Source organism: Stegodyphus dumicola, chromosome 10 (genome assembly GCF_044657685.1).
Source record: "Stegodyphus dumicola isolate Sdum_Otavi_A_Nest chromosome 10, ASM4465768v1".
Lineage (NCBI taxonomy): Eukaryota > Metazoa > Arthropoda > Arachnida > Araneae > Eresidae > Stegodyphus > Stegodyphus dumicola.
This window is the reverse complement of record NC_140777.1, coordinates 152,021,549-152,033,823: the sequence shown is the minus strand read 5'-3', so window position 1 is coordinate 152,033,823 and position 12,275 is coordinate 152,021,549. Positions and strand designations below refer to the sequence as shown.

Below are 12,275 nucleotides of genomic sequence, written 5' to 3'. Positions count from 1 at the left end.
TGTAATTCACTATATTTGTTTACCATAGCGACACTCTGGCCCTAGGTTCACTTAACAGCGTTACATTTTATTCATATTTTAATTTAGAATGCACAAAATTTATATCATCTTAAGCATTATCTAATTGTTGCCACATGTTCTATTCAAATGCTATAATAAATCTAAAACGATGTATAAAAGAAATTAAGCAAAGAACAACAAAAAAAGAAACAGTTTTTCACAGACGATTCAGTATTACTCAATCAATTAATTCAGTTCTCACTTCGCGACAAGGCAAAAATACATTAAAACTAAAGATGTCTTCTGTATTGAAAATTATGAAGTAAATTTTAAACACTTATTTCTTCAAATGAATTCCAGAATGGATTAAACATGATTTAATTCGCAATAATAAAAGAAGGCGTTATCTTTGTCATTGCAAAGCTTACTTTCTCTAGATTGACAACAAATTTACTATTCTGCCATGGAAAAAATTATTAGGCTTAGTGGCACGTAAACAACTTTTAAATTGTTGATAATTCTAAAAATATTGCATACAGATTTACTAAGGCACCTTAATTACACCTTAATCGGAAGATAAAAACTACATAATTCAATCATTTTTATAGCAAAAAATGCACAATTTACAAACATATAAGAATAAAAAAACTGAGATCACTGAGCCGAGTAACAGAGTGGATATATATATACATATACAGTCAAAAGTCGTTAATTCGGACACCCATAATCCGGAATGATCTATAATCCGGACCTCAAAGCTACAAACTTTCTGGACGCATGCGCGTAAGACCTTTACGGCTGCGAATGTGCTTGTGTGCATGCGCATAATGCGTTTAAGCATGCGCATTTAATGTATAATGGACGGTATAAGCTAAGCTAAAATTATCTAATTCAGTTAATGTTGCAGATTGCGTTGTTCCTTAACTTTCGAATTGGATACGGCTTATTATTTTTTGCAGACTGTTAGAGCAATTTTATAAAAGTAAGATTGAACTTTCGATTATGTCAAATAGAATTTCCGATATATATTTATTAATATGTAAAGGATATACAGAGCGAAAGTATGTTTCGAAGTCCATTAAACAAAAAGTGGAATTGATGCAAAAAAGGGATAAATGCATATCTTTCGTTTCTCTAACCATTCCGAAATCTATTTATCAATTTCACGCTGCTCTGCGGCAGGGGAGGGGAAACGCCGCGGCGCGCAATGAATTGGAAGTTGATCTGTCAGCACTATCCTTGTCTTCAGAGCAGATGTTTTTTATTTTATTTGGCTTATAATTCCTTACTAAATGTAGTATTTCATCTCGATGTACCCCGTCTTTATGATTTAAATCAAATTCCTCCTCATTATACTTCGCTTCCGATAGCGAAGAAAGTGACACAGAGGTTATTGAAAACGAAATAATTTCAATTGACAAATTAGTCGGTATTCTCGCATATACACAGCAATTATAGGACTACATACATAGCAATATATACACAGCAATTATAGGACTTGAACAGCGGAACTTTGTAATTGAAGAAGAAATTATGTCTGTTTATAGAATTAAAGAGAAAGTATTATCACATAAAACGAAGCAACTAAACAACTTACATTGAAAGAAATGTTTAATAAAGTAAACAAATAAATATTAAGCTTTTTTTTGTAAATTTTGATACCCTTTAGATCATAATTGTTCTTTATTTCATAAATTACGGTTTCATATTTTTAATTTTATAACTTCTGCATGCCATCTTACCAGATTTAAACTGATGATCTATAATCCATAAAAATCGATAATCCGGAATCGCCGAAGTCCCGACGAATCCGGATTAACGACTTTTGACTGTATTTATACATATGTAAATATATATATATATAAATATATGTATACATACATACAAATATATAATGATGTATACATATATTTAATATTTTTGGTGCGGCCAATTGCAACCAAAATACGAGGTGCATATCTACATGTTATAGCAGTCTTATATACAAAATTTCAACATTCTGAGGCTACTCATTTTCGAGTTTTGCGAGATACATAGCCACAGATGCCACAAAAAATTCTCTTTAGAATTCATTTTAAATTAGTTTTACAATTTTTTTTTGGGGGGGGAAAGAGTCCTTTATCCTGTCCTTACGTACAGATGTCACGCAAAAACATCGTTAAATTGCATTCAGTAGCGGGAAAATGGATATTTGCGTTGAAATATGATGCCTGAAACTTTTCGCGATTACAATACTTCCTTTTTACTTCGGACAAGGAAGTAAAAAGGTATTGTTATTCAAGGTTGTAAAGGGCACTCTAGATTAAAAAACAACACTTATCCACTCATTTTTTCTGATATACTTATCTGAGATTCCAACACCTCAGAGGATGGTAACCTGGGGAGGGGTGGGAGTGCCAATATGGATAAACATATTTTTAAGAATTTTTGAGAAAGGAAAATTTGCATCATTTTGAGGATTTTTCTTTTTCATTACTGAATAAACTAAATATTTCAGATGATTCAGATATAATTTTACATAAAACCTGCTCATAAAATTTGGTCTTTTTTTTTTTTTTTTTTTGATTAATTTTAATTTGGTCATAGTGCAGAATATTTTTACTTCTTGAAGGGTGAGATTATCCTGAAATGCATTTAATATTCTAAAATTTAGTTTGCTTAATTTGACAGCTGAAACATGGGACAGATTTTTATGAAATTTTTTTACAAATAATATTTCTATTAATAAAATTTTTGAAATTTAGTATTTCAAAATAATTTAAGAACCTTATCACTGGCTGTTCATATATCTGCACTGGTTTGTGAGTTTTTTTTTTTTTTTTTTAATTTTGTGAGATACTGTTAAGAATATTATGTATAAATGGAAATGTTCTATTTTAAAATATTTTATTCATTACATGAAAGTAATGTCAATTGTTTATAAAAGTGCCATGCTATTTCCACATAATTCACCAACCAAACATGGGCACTTGGAAGCCTGAATTTTGATTTTCAAATTTATTTTATTATCAATTTCAAGTTTTGTAAAATTTTAATGAATTTCTGATTAACAATCTCAACAATTTCAAAGCAAGCAATGGCAACACTGTCTCCAGCGCATCATTTTTCGATGCATTTGATGCATTACTGAAAATAATTTAATGTGCTAATTATTTTTAAAACATGCATACAAATGTTTTTGAAAGACATATGAATATTTATAATTTATGCTCTGCGTGTAATTTTGTTAGATTTTTTCCCTCTCCTTTTATAGGATGAGTACCAGCTCAGGAATAAATGCTGATGTGACATCTACTGTGAATCACTCTATCATCCCTGATGATATGAGTGATCCCTCGTCGTCTCTAGATAGTCCTGGTTTTGAAGATGCCGATTTGCTTAGTTCATCAAATGTTGCTGATGTTACTGCTCAGCTTGCTGCAGCCGGTAATTTTTGTTTAAATATTCTGATTGGACTGAGTTGAATATCATAAGTGCTTCTTTTTCGTATATCTGTGTTAATTTTTATCATTTTTTATCAATTTGTTGGTAACTTAAAATTCATCCAACTAGATCTTTAATTGTGAAATTAAGTTTATTAGAATAATTGTACTAATGGAAATGTATTTACCTGACTGGAAGTTATAAAAATTTAAGCATTTTATTTGTCAGTTTAAATGCTAAATTCTGTAAGAAGTAGATATTGTATTAGGAGTTATACATTTCATTCTGAACTGTGAGTAAATAAGTTTTTTAATTTATCTGAAAATTTTTGATCACCAGCAGTAACAGTTGTTAATGGAAACTCTCAAAATACAATGTGCTAATGAATTTGCAAAAGTTATTTTCTGTTCTATATTTTTAACCATTTTGGAAATCTAAAATGGTAATTCCAAATCAGCTTTACAATTTTTGGTGCTTATATTAAATGAAACTTTCTGATTATCCGCCCCTCTGTGAAAAATTCATGAAAGAGTATTCTTGAGGCAAAGCAGTATGTTGCCAAAAAGTATATGTGAAGCAATCCAAGGCACGTGCATTGCACATGTCTGTTTTGGCTGGTGCATAATGCTGATGTCGTACTTTGCTGGGCAGGTCTGTGATTTTTTTTAAGCAGCGTATCACTGTGTACACAGGGAAAACAGAGTCTCGAAAAGGATTTCTCAAAAAAGGTGTTTTATCACTGATGGTTCTTTCTTTTTAAATTTTATTTATTGTTAGCTCATGTATGGAATTCTAAGTGTGCCACCATTTTAAAAGTGGCTGTTGCCTTTTGCACATTAGCTTGGTACAAAAATAGTCATCAACAGGTTTATGAGTGTTTGCCCAAAGTCAGCAATGAGTTTATGACTAGTTCCCTATGTGCTTTGTGGTAAATAAAATCAATTAATGAATCCAATCACCTTTCAGGTGTTTCTATAATTATTTCCACAGTAAACTGTGTTAATATTTCTGTAAATTATTTGATATGTTTCATCCATATTATATACAAAACAATTGATGTGAATTAAGAATATTTTAAAATTTTTTCCTTGAAAATTTAGCACTTTTTTCCCCCTGCGTGTGCTGTTCAGATTAATGAATGATTTTAAGAAATTGATATATGATAAGAAAATACGAGGGTTGGAACTTTAATAGTGGCAACTACTTATTTACAAGGAATACAAAAGTGATTCATGTCACCATGTTTTACAGTCCTTCAATATAGTCGCCAGCATTGTGTACAACTCGTTTCCAACGATGTGGAAGTCGCAGAATACCTGTAGCAGCGCCTGTTTTGTTGATAGTTTGAATGGATCGGTCTACTGCCACAAGAATCTCAGGAACAGTTTGGAAGCGAGTGCCACGAAGTGGTTCCTTCATCTTAGGAATTAAGTCATAGTCACAAAGGCTTAGATCTGGGGAATATGGTGGATGGCAAAGACACCATCACAGTCATACACGAGAATCACCATAACTTTCACATTGCTGGGGTTCTGACGAAATTTCGAACGTCGTGGTGACCCGTGATGACACCATTCGTTTGATTGGCGTTTTAGTTCTGGCTGGTACGATCGGGCCCAAGTCTCATCCAGCGTAATGATACGTCGTAAAAAAGCATCTCCTTCGCACTCATAGCGCTCTAGGTGGGTTCGGGCAGCATCGTATCGTAGCCATTTCTGCATTTTCGTCAATTGATGGGGAACCCATCGTGAAGCAAATTTTCTCATGGACAGGTGTTCCTTCAGAATGTGCAGCACAGTCGTATGCGCTAATCCTGTTTGTCCGGCCAGCTGACGAATCGTTTGGCGGCGATCACTGTCCATTAATGCGGCAACAGCTTGCACGTCTGCATCACTGACACTCGGACGACCTGGCCGCAGCATGTCTGCCACATTTTGGCGTCCTTCATTGAATGCTTTCACCCATCTTGCTATGGTTCTGTAAGGCAATGCAGATTCCCCACAAGGCTCTTGAAGCCCTAGATGACACTGTTGTGCTGTCCGACCTCTGGCACATTCAATTTTTATCCAACATCGTTGTTCTTGTTTTGAAAACATCCTGACAACACTTACTTTAGACCGCCAGCTAATACAAGGATTCGTTCTCCGCGTCACTCCACATGCGCGTGACGTAGGCAGGACGAGTCTTTTTGCTGAGAGGTAAGGTAGGTATGTAGTTTACGTGTGGTATACGCGATATTCTTTGGTTTTGTTGCGTAGCGTTTTTTCAGCTGTGTTGCCACTATTAAAGTTCCAACCCTCGTACAAAAACTATTTGAATCGGCTTTTGTAAATAATTTCAGCTGCTGTGAGTAAATTTAATTAATTTATATTCAAGTAATTCAGTTTTTAATGCATTCTTTTGTACTAAAAGTGAATTAAACAACAGAAATTCTCTGAATTTTTCCAAAGACAATAATTTTTAATATTTGTTGCTGAAAACAGTGCAGTTATTTTTTATATATGCTTTCTTCCTTTAAATGAAAAGACATCTGAATCAGAGTACATAATGATATTTAAATGTTATTCCCCCCCTTTTTTTTCCAGGTCCTATTGGGATGGCTGCAGCTGCTGCTATTGCTACTGCCAAAAAACGCAAGAGACCTCATTCATTTGAAACAAATCCTTCAATACGTAAACGCCAACAAACAAGGTTATTAAGGTACTATATTCTAATAGAATAATGCAGCACATTGTTTAAATGTGATGAATAAGTATCCAAATAAGTGATTTATTTTTCATGTTGATGAATATTCAGCTCATTATAACAATTTGAAATTGTAGCTTGCCTAATATTTCATTATATTGTATTTTTAGAAATTCAATTTAAATTTTATTACATGAAGAAATTTTAATATGTCAAGTTTTCTACAATTATTTGAATTTTTATTGAATTTTATTAAGAAGTTAAGCTTTATAAATGTTACTAAAATTAATTTAAAAGCAGTATGTAGAAATTTTGAATAATATTTAATTTTGATCATGCCAATCAGCTTTTATATTTCTTAAGTAGGCATTTGCACAAAAATTGTGATAAAATACTTACTAAAACGTAGTCATCATACATTAATTAAAATAACCTGGAAAAGAAATGTCATCTATTAATAAAAATAAGAAAAATAATAATATATGAAAATATCTTATTTGTCATATATTGCTAATTTATTCTGTGTTTACATATTTCAATAAAAAAGTTAGAGATAAGTTGTTTATTCAGGAATTTTTTTTGGCATAGAATTTAAAATCAAATCTTTTATATATACATATATATTGCAAGACCATGCATCTTTTTTTTTTTTTTTTTTTTTTTTAATAGGAAACTGAAAGCCACAATTGATGAATATACTATAAGAGTGGGACAACAAGCTGTTGTCCTTGTAGTCACTCCTGGCAAACCACAGAACAATTTCAAAGTGTTTGGGGCACATCCATTAGAAAATGTGGTATGTTACATGTTTGTTTCTGTTTTAATAAACAGGTTTATTTTTTAATTTGCTGATTTATATATCCTTGAAGAAGGCAGTAGATTGTACCCCTTTCTCCTAAAGGCATGCATCCTTGCAGGTACCTTATTATTTCACCACAATTAATTCAATAATTTTCATTACTGTGCAGTTATTTAATGTTATAAAATTGACTAGAATCATTCAGATTGGTTGCTCTGAACAGTTTTTACTTATACATTTTCCTTCTGTCAGTCACATCTTTAATCTTTATATATTCAGTAAACCGTTGTCAAACATGGGAGTTATGGTTGGTATTTTCTCCCTCCTTCCAGTATGCCTTCGTGGTATAACAGTAGCACACTGGGCGCTTATTCAAGAGGTCCAGGTTCAAGTCCCGACGAGGGCATTGCACAATTTTCACATCTCCAGCATCAAAATAACCTAATGACTCTACAGTGATGCCTAGACTAAAAGGTGGTGGATGTTAATTCAACATGGCAATTGAATCCTATCATATCGAGTTGCCCTTTAAAAAGTAGTGTAAGGTATTTTCTCCCTCCTTCCAGCGGTAATAGTAGCATGCTCTGCGCATATTCAAGAGGTCCAGGATCGAGTCCCTGCAAGGGCATTGCACATTTTTCATGCCTCTGCCATCAAAATAACCTAATGACTCTACAATGTAACTGTGCATATTGCCAAAACAATTTCCATTAAGTTAACTTTGTATGGGAAAAATATATTAGATGTAATTCTGGTTAAGAAAGTGTATATTATTTAAACAATCTAAATATCATTGTAATTTAAAAAAAAGAAACAAAACCAATTTTAATTGATAAGGTTATTATTACTGCTTAATAAGTATATGATAAAATTATTTTTTTAAAAAGCTGCTGAATTTTGCTTAAGAGAGTGACTATAAAAGTTCCATGATAAGGAGTTTTCAATGCCTTTCATAAAGTGTTTTCTGCTTTTCTTCATTTGGGTTAAAGCGTCCTCTCTTTTCTTCATATGGATCATTTAGCATTGCAGAATCACAGTGCTTGTGCACTTTTTAACGATTCATTTAACATCTTCTAAATTAAAGGAACTTCATCTTCTTCATTATTGCTACATATTATCGCTGGTGTTATAAGATCATCCAGTTTGTTCTTGCCGAAGATAGCTCGAACTTATTTAATGATACTTAACTTCAGTAAGTGGACTGTAATATTAACAATAACAATTTTATTTTAACAAAAACAACATTATTGAATACTAGCACACGCATGTGCTTATAGTTACCTATGTAACTTAGCTAAAGAGCGAGCAACCATATGCTCTTACATGAAGTCAGAAATCAATCATACTAATAAAGCAAAAACGAAATAACTTTAGGGTTACACTAAAGCCAAACTCTGCTTGGCGTAAAACAATGCTGCCAAGCAATACTCTTTCAGACACCGAACATCCCGCCCGGCGTTGAAATATTAATTTCAATACAATAAGTAAAATTCAAAAAAGTAATAAATGTTCATACAATACAAAATGATACAATGTAAATTAATGCACAAATTATAATACAAGTAATTACACTGTAAAAAGAACAAATATGATGGATTACAATTCAAACCTTCAAATAAACATAAAAATTCGTACATTATTTCTCAATTGGCAGTACAGCAATTTTAGTAACTGCTCGTTTATAAATACCATTTTTTGTTTTGACAGAGACAACTCGCACAAGGTTGTCCTTCCCATAAAACACATCTACAATTCTCCCTAACAACCATTTACAGGTAGGAAGATTTTCTTCCTTGATCACTACCATATCCCCTATTTTAATATTTTGTTTAGCAATCATCCATTTATTTCTTTGAATCAAAGTGCTCAAGTAATTATTAGTCCAGTTCTTCCATATATTTTGTACCATTTTTGTATTTTTTGCCATAAGCTAAGTCTGTTATTATCTACTTCTGTTAAATTGGGTTGGGTTCAATTATTGAATTGATCGGTCGACCTATAAGGAAATGACCAGGGGTCAAAACATTTAAATCATCAATATTAGAAGTTAACGGTGTAAGAGGGCGAGAATTTAAGATTCCCTCTACTTGAACTGTTACTGTCAAAAATTCTTCGTAGGTTAATACTGAATATCCTACTGTTCGTTTAAAATGAAATTTAAAGGATTTTACTCCTGCTTCAGATAGACCATTAAAATTTGGTGCTGTTGGGGGTATAAACTTCCATTGTATACCTTCCTCGGCTAGAAAATTAGCTAAAGTTCCATTCTGCTTTAGAAAAATACTCATTGATTTTTTTATTTCTGTATTTGCACTAACAAAGCTTTTTGCATTGTCACTAAATATTTTTTTTGGTTTACCTCGTTGGGCAAAGAACCTCTTCAGACAAGCAATGAATGCTTCTGTGGTTAAGTCATTGACAATCTCTAGATGAATTGCTTTTGTCACCATACAAACAAAAATACAAACATATATCTTATGATAGTTACCCTTGCGTTGCCCTTTGTACTTTATCAAAAATGGGCCGCAGTAATCAATAGCACAACAATTAAATGTAAAGTTAATATTAATTCTCTCTTTAGGTAATTCTCCCATTAGTTGTTGAGAAATTATTGGTTTTGCCTTAAAGCAAATTATGCAGCTTTGGACTATCTTTCTAGCTATATTCCTGCCATTAATGGGCCAATAAATTTGTCTAATAGAATTTAATAGTGATTGTGGACCATTATGAAAATCCTTTTCATGAAAATAAATAAATATAAGTTCAGTTAACTTATTCTTGGCAGGCAAAATAATGGGATGTCTTTGACTATAACTTAAATTAGAATTCTTTATCCTACCACCTACCCTTAACAGACCTTTTTCATCTAAGAAGGGATCAAAATATTTTAACTTACTCTTTGATGTTATCTGTAGACCTTTCTGCAACAAAGAAATTTCTTCTGCAAAATACCTACCTTGGACATATTTAAGGAGTGTATTCCTTGACAGCTCCATTTCATCTATACTAATACTACCTGTTCGTTTCTCACATGTGTTCCTACAGTTGTAGATAAATCTGAAAAGTAAACTAAGAATTCGTATTAGTTTCAAGAAATCATTAGTTATTTTTAGGAAGTCATCAAAGAATGAATCAGTTTGTAAAGTCAACAAGGAAGTCGTAACTGGTTTCAGTTCTGAAGAATAAAGCTCATCACTAAGTCCATTTTTATCTTGAAAATTGTCCTTGTTTAAAAAATCAGGACCTTTCCACCACAGCTTGTTAGATCCAAGAGTTGTAGCATCTGATCCTCTGGAAATGATGTCGGCTGGGTTCATTTCTGAAGACACATGTCCCCACTGATAGTTAGAAGTAAGTTGTTGAATTTGTGAGACTCTATTACTCACAAAGGTTTTCAAAAGATGCGGTGATGTATTGATCCAGGCTAAAGCAATGCTTGAATCTGACCAGAGCTTAACGTCATCAATTTTGAGTTTCAAAGCTTCTAAAACCTTTTGCATAAGTTTGGACAGGAGTAGACATGCTGATAGTTCTAATCTAGGAATAGTCATAGTCTTGATTGGTGCTACACGAGATTTGCTACAAAGAAGTTTACTACAATATTCACCAGGGCTTGTAATGCTTTGAAGATATATCACTGCCCCAAATGCCTTCTCGGAGGCATCCGCAAATCCCTGTAAAATGAGCATTGAAAAGGTCTCTTTTAAAATGCAACGAGGTACTTGTATATTTTCTATACTCTGAAGAGTTTTAATAAGCACATTCCACTCATTGGCAAGATGTGGTGGTAACTGTTCCGCCCAGTCTAGCTTAAGCAACCAAAGTGCTTGCATGAATATCTTTGCCTTGCTAATAATAGGACCGAGTAGGCCTAACGGATCATATAATCTCGCTATTTGAGATAAAACATCTCTCTTCGTAACATCAGGATTTTCATTAACAGTAACTTTATATTGCAATGTATCCTTCTTATTATTCCACAACATACCTAACGTCTTCACAGTTGTATTACTATTATGATCAAATGAAAAATTCTGTAAATCAGAGTTCTGAGAATCAAAACTAGTACACCACTTGTGTAGCTTCATTCCTCCTCTTTGGAGCAATTCTCTCAAATCTTTCTGGAGCTGAATGCATTCCTTCAAATTCGAAGATCCAGTAAGACAGTCGTCTACATAGAAATCTTCCAAGACCACTTTCGATGCTACAGGAAAATCCTTTTCTTCATCCTTCGCTAACTGTTGAAGAGTCCTTTGTGCCAAATATGGAGCGCATGCTGTGCCATAAGTTACCGTTTTGATTCTGTATAGTTCTATAGGCTTATCTTCATCTTCCTTCCAAAGTATTTTCTGATATTTGGTCTGCGATGGTAATATTTCAATTTGTCGAAACATCTTCTCAATATCGGCAGTAAATGCATAAATATGCTTTCTAAATCGTATCATGATGGAAAAAAAGTTCCTCTTGAATCATTCCACCTTTGCATAATATGTCGTTCAATGAACAACCGTTAGTAGTTTTGGCACTCGCGTCGAACACAACGCGTAACTTTGTTGTTTTACTATCAGGTTTCAGCACGCCATGATGAGGAAGAAAATATCCTCCTTCAGTTTCAGAATAGTCTTCCATCCTCTCCATATGATTTAATGATTCATATTCCCTTAAAAATGAAACATAAAGTTCTTTCATTACAGAATCACTCGACAAACGTTTCCACAACTGATTCAGTCTTTTTTCAGCGATTTCCTTTGAATCCCCTAATTGTATGTTTTCACCAATATCTGGCTTGAACGGCATTTTAACCACATATCTTCCATCCGCATGCCGGTAAAATGAGTTTTTAAAACGTTCGTTGCAATAATTTAATTCAGAATTAACTGTAGATTTAGTTTCATTTACTTCTTCAACTTCCCAGAATGACTTTACTAAGTTATTTAACGAATTAATCTCTGTTGACAAAAAACAATAATTTAAGTCATAATTTTTTACATTTGGAATTCTAATGCTTCCAGAAACTAAAAAGCTGAAGCAGCTGTTTTGAAGAAGTAACTCATTATCTTTTAAACGTATTTTATCTGTTTTTAAAAATTCAAAAAATAATTCCGCACCTAATAATAAATCTACCTTTTTTGCCTTGAAAAATTCATCATCAGCTAATTTTATTCCTTTCGGAATATTTAATTTCGAAATATCAATAGATTTCGATGGTGTCATGTCAGTTATTTTGGGAACAACTAATAACTCTATTTCCCATTCATTTTCCTTTTCTAAGTTCGATAAACGCGTCTTTATTTGCGATTTAACATTCAAAGTAGTGTTGCCTATTCCACTAACTGGAATAAATGCTCGTTCTTTTTTTATTCCTAAT

At 32.8% G+C, this 12,275-nt stretch overlaps 1 protein-coding gene across 3 annotated transcripts in view; it reads left to right on the top strand.

The window, feature by feature from the left end:
* LOC118201757 (DNA-binding protein P3A2-like) overlaps window positions 1-12,275 on the top strand; it is a 77,965-nt gene that overhangs the window by 11,487 nt on the left and 54,203 nt on the right. For 2 of the 3 annotated variants that reach the window (XM_085825714.1, XM_085825712.1), the window contains exons 3-5: window positions 3,254-3,426; window positions 6,009-6,123; window positions 6,778-6,904. In XM_085825714.1, the coding sequence (XP_085681840.1) occupies window positions 3,254-3,426; window positions 6,009-6,123; window positions 6,778-6,904 (415 nt within the window). The remainder of the gene's footprint in view (window positions 1-3,253; window positions 3,427-6,008; window positions 6,124-6,777; window positions 6,905-12,275) is intronic. The other variant, XM_085825713.1, reaches the window with a different exon arrangement.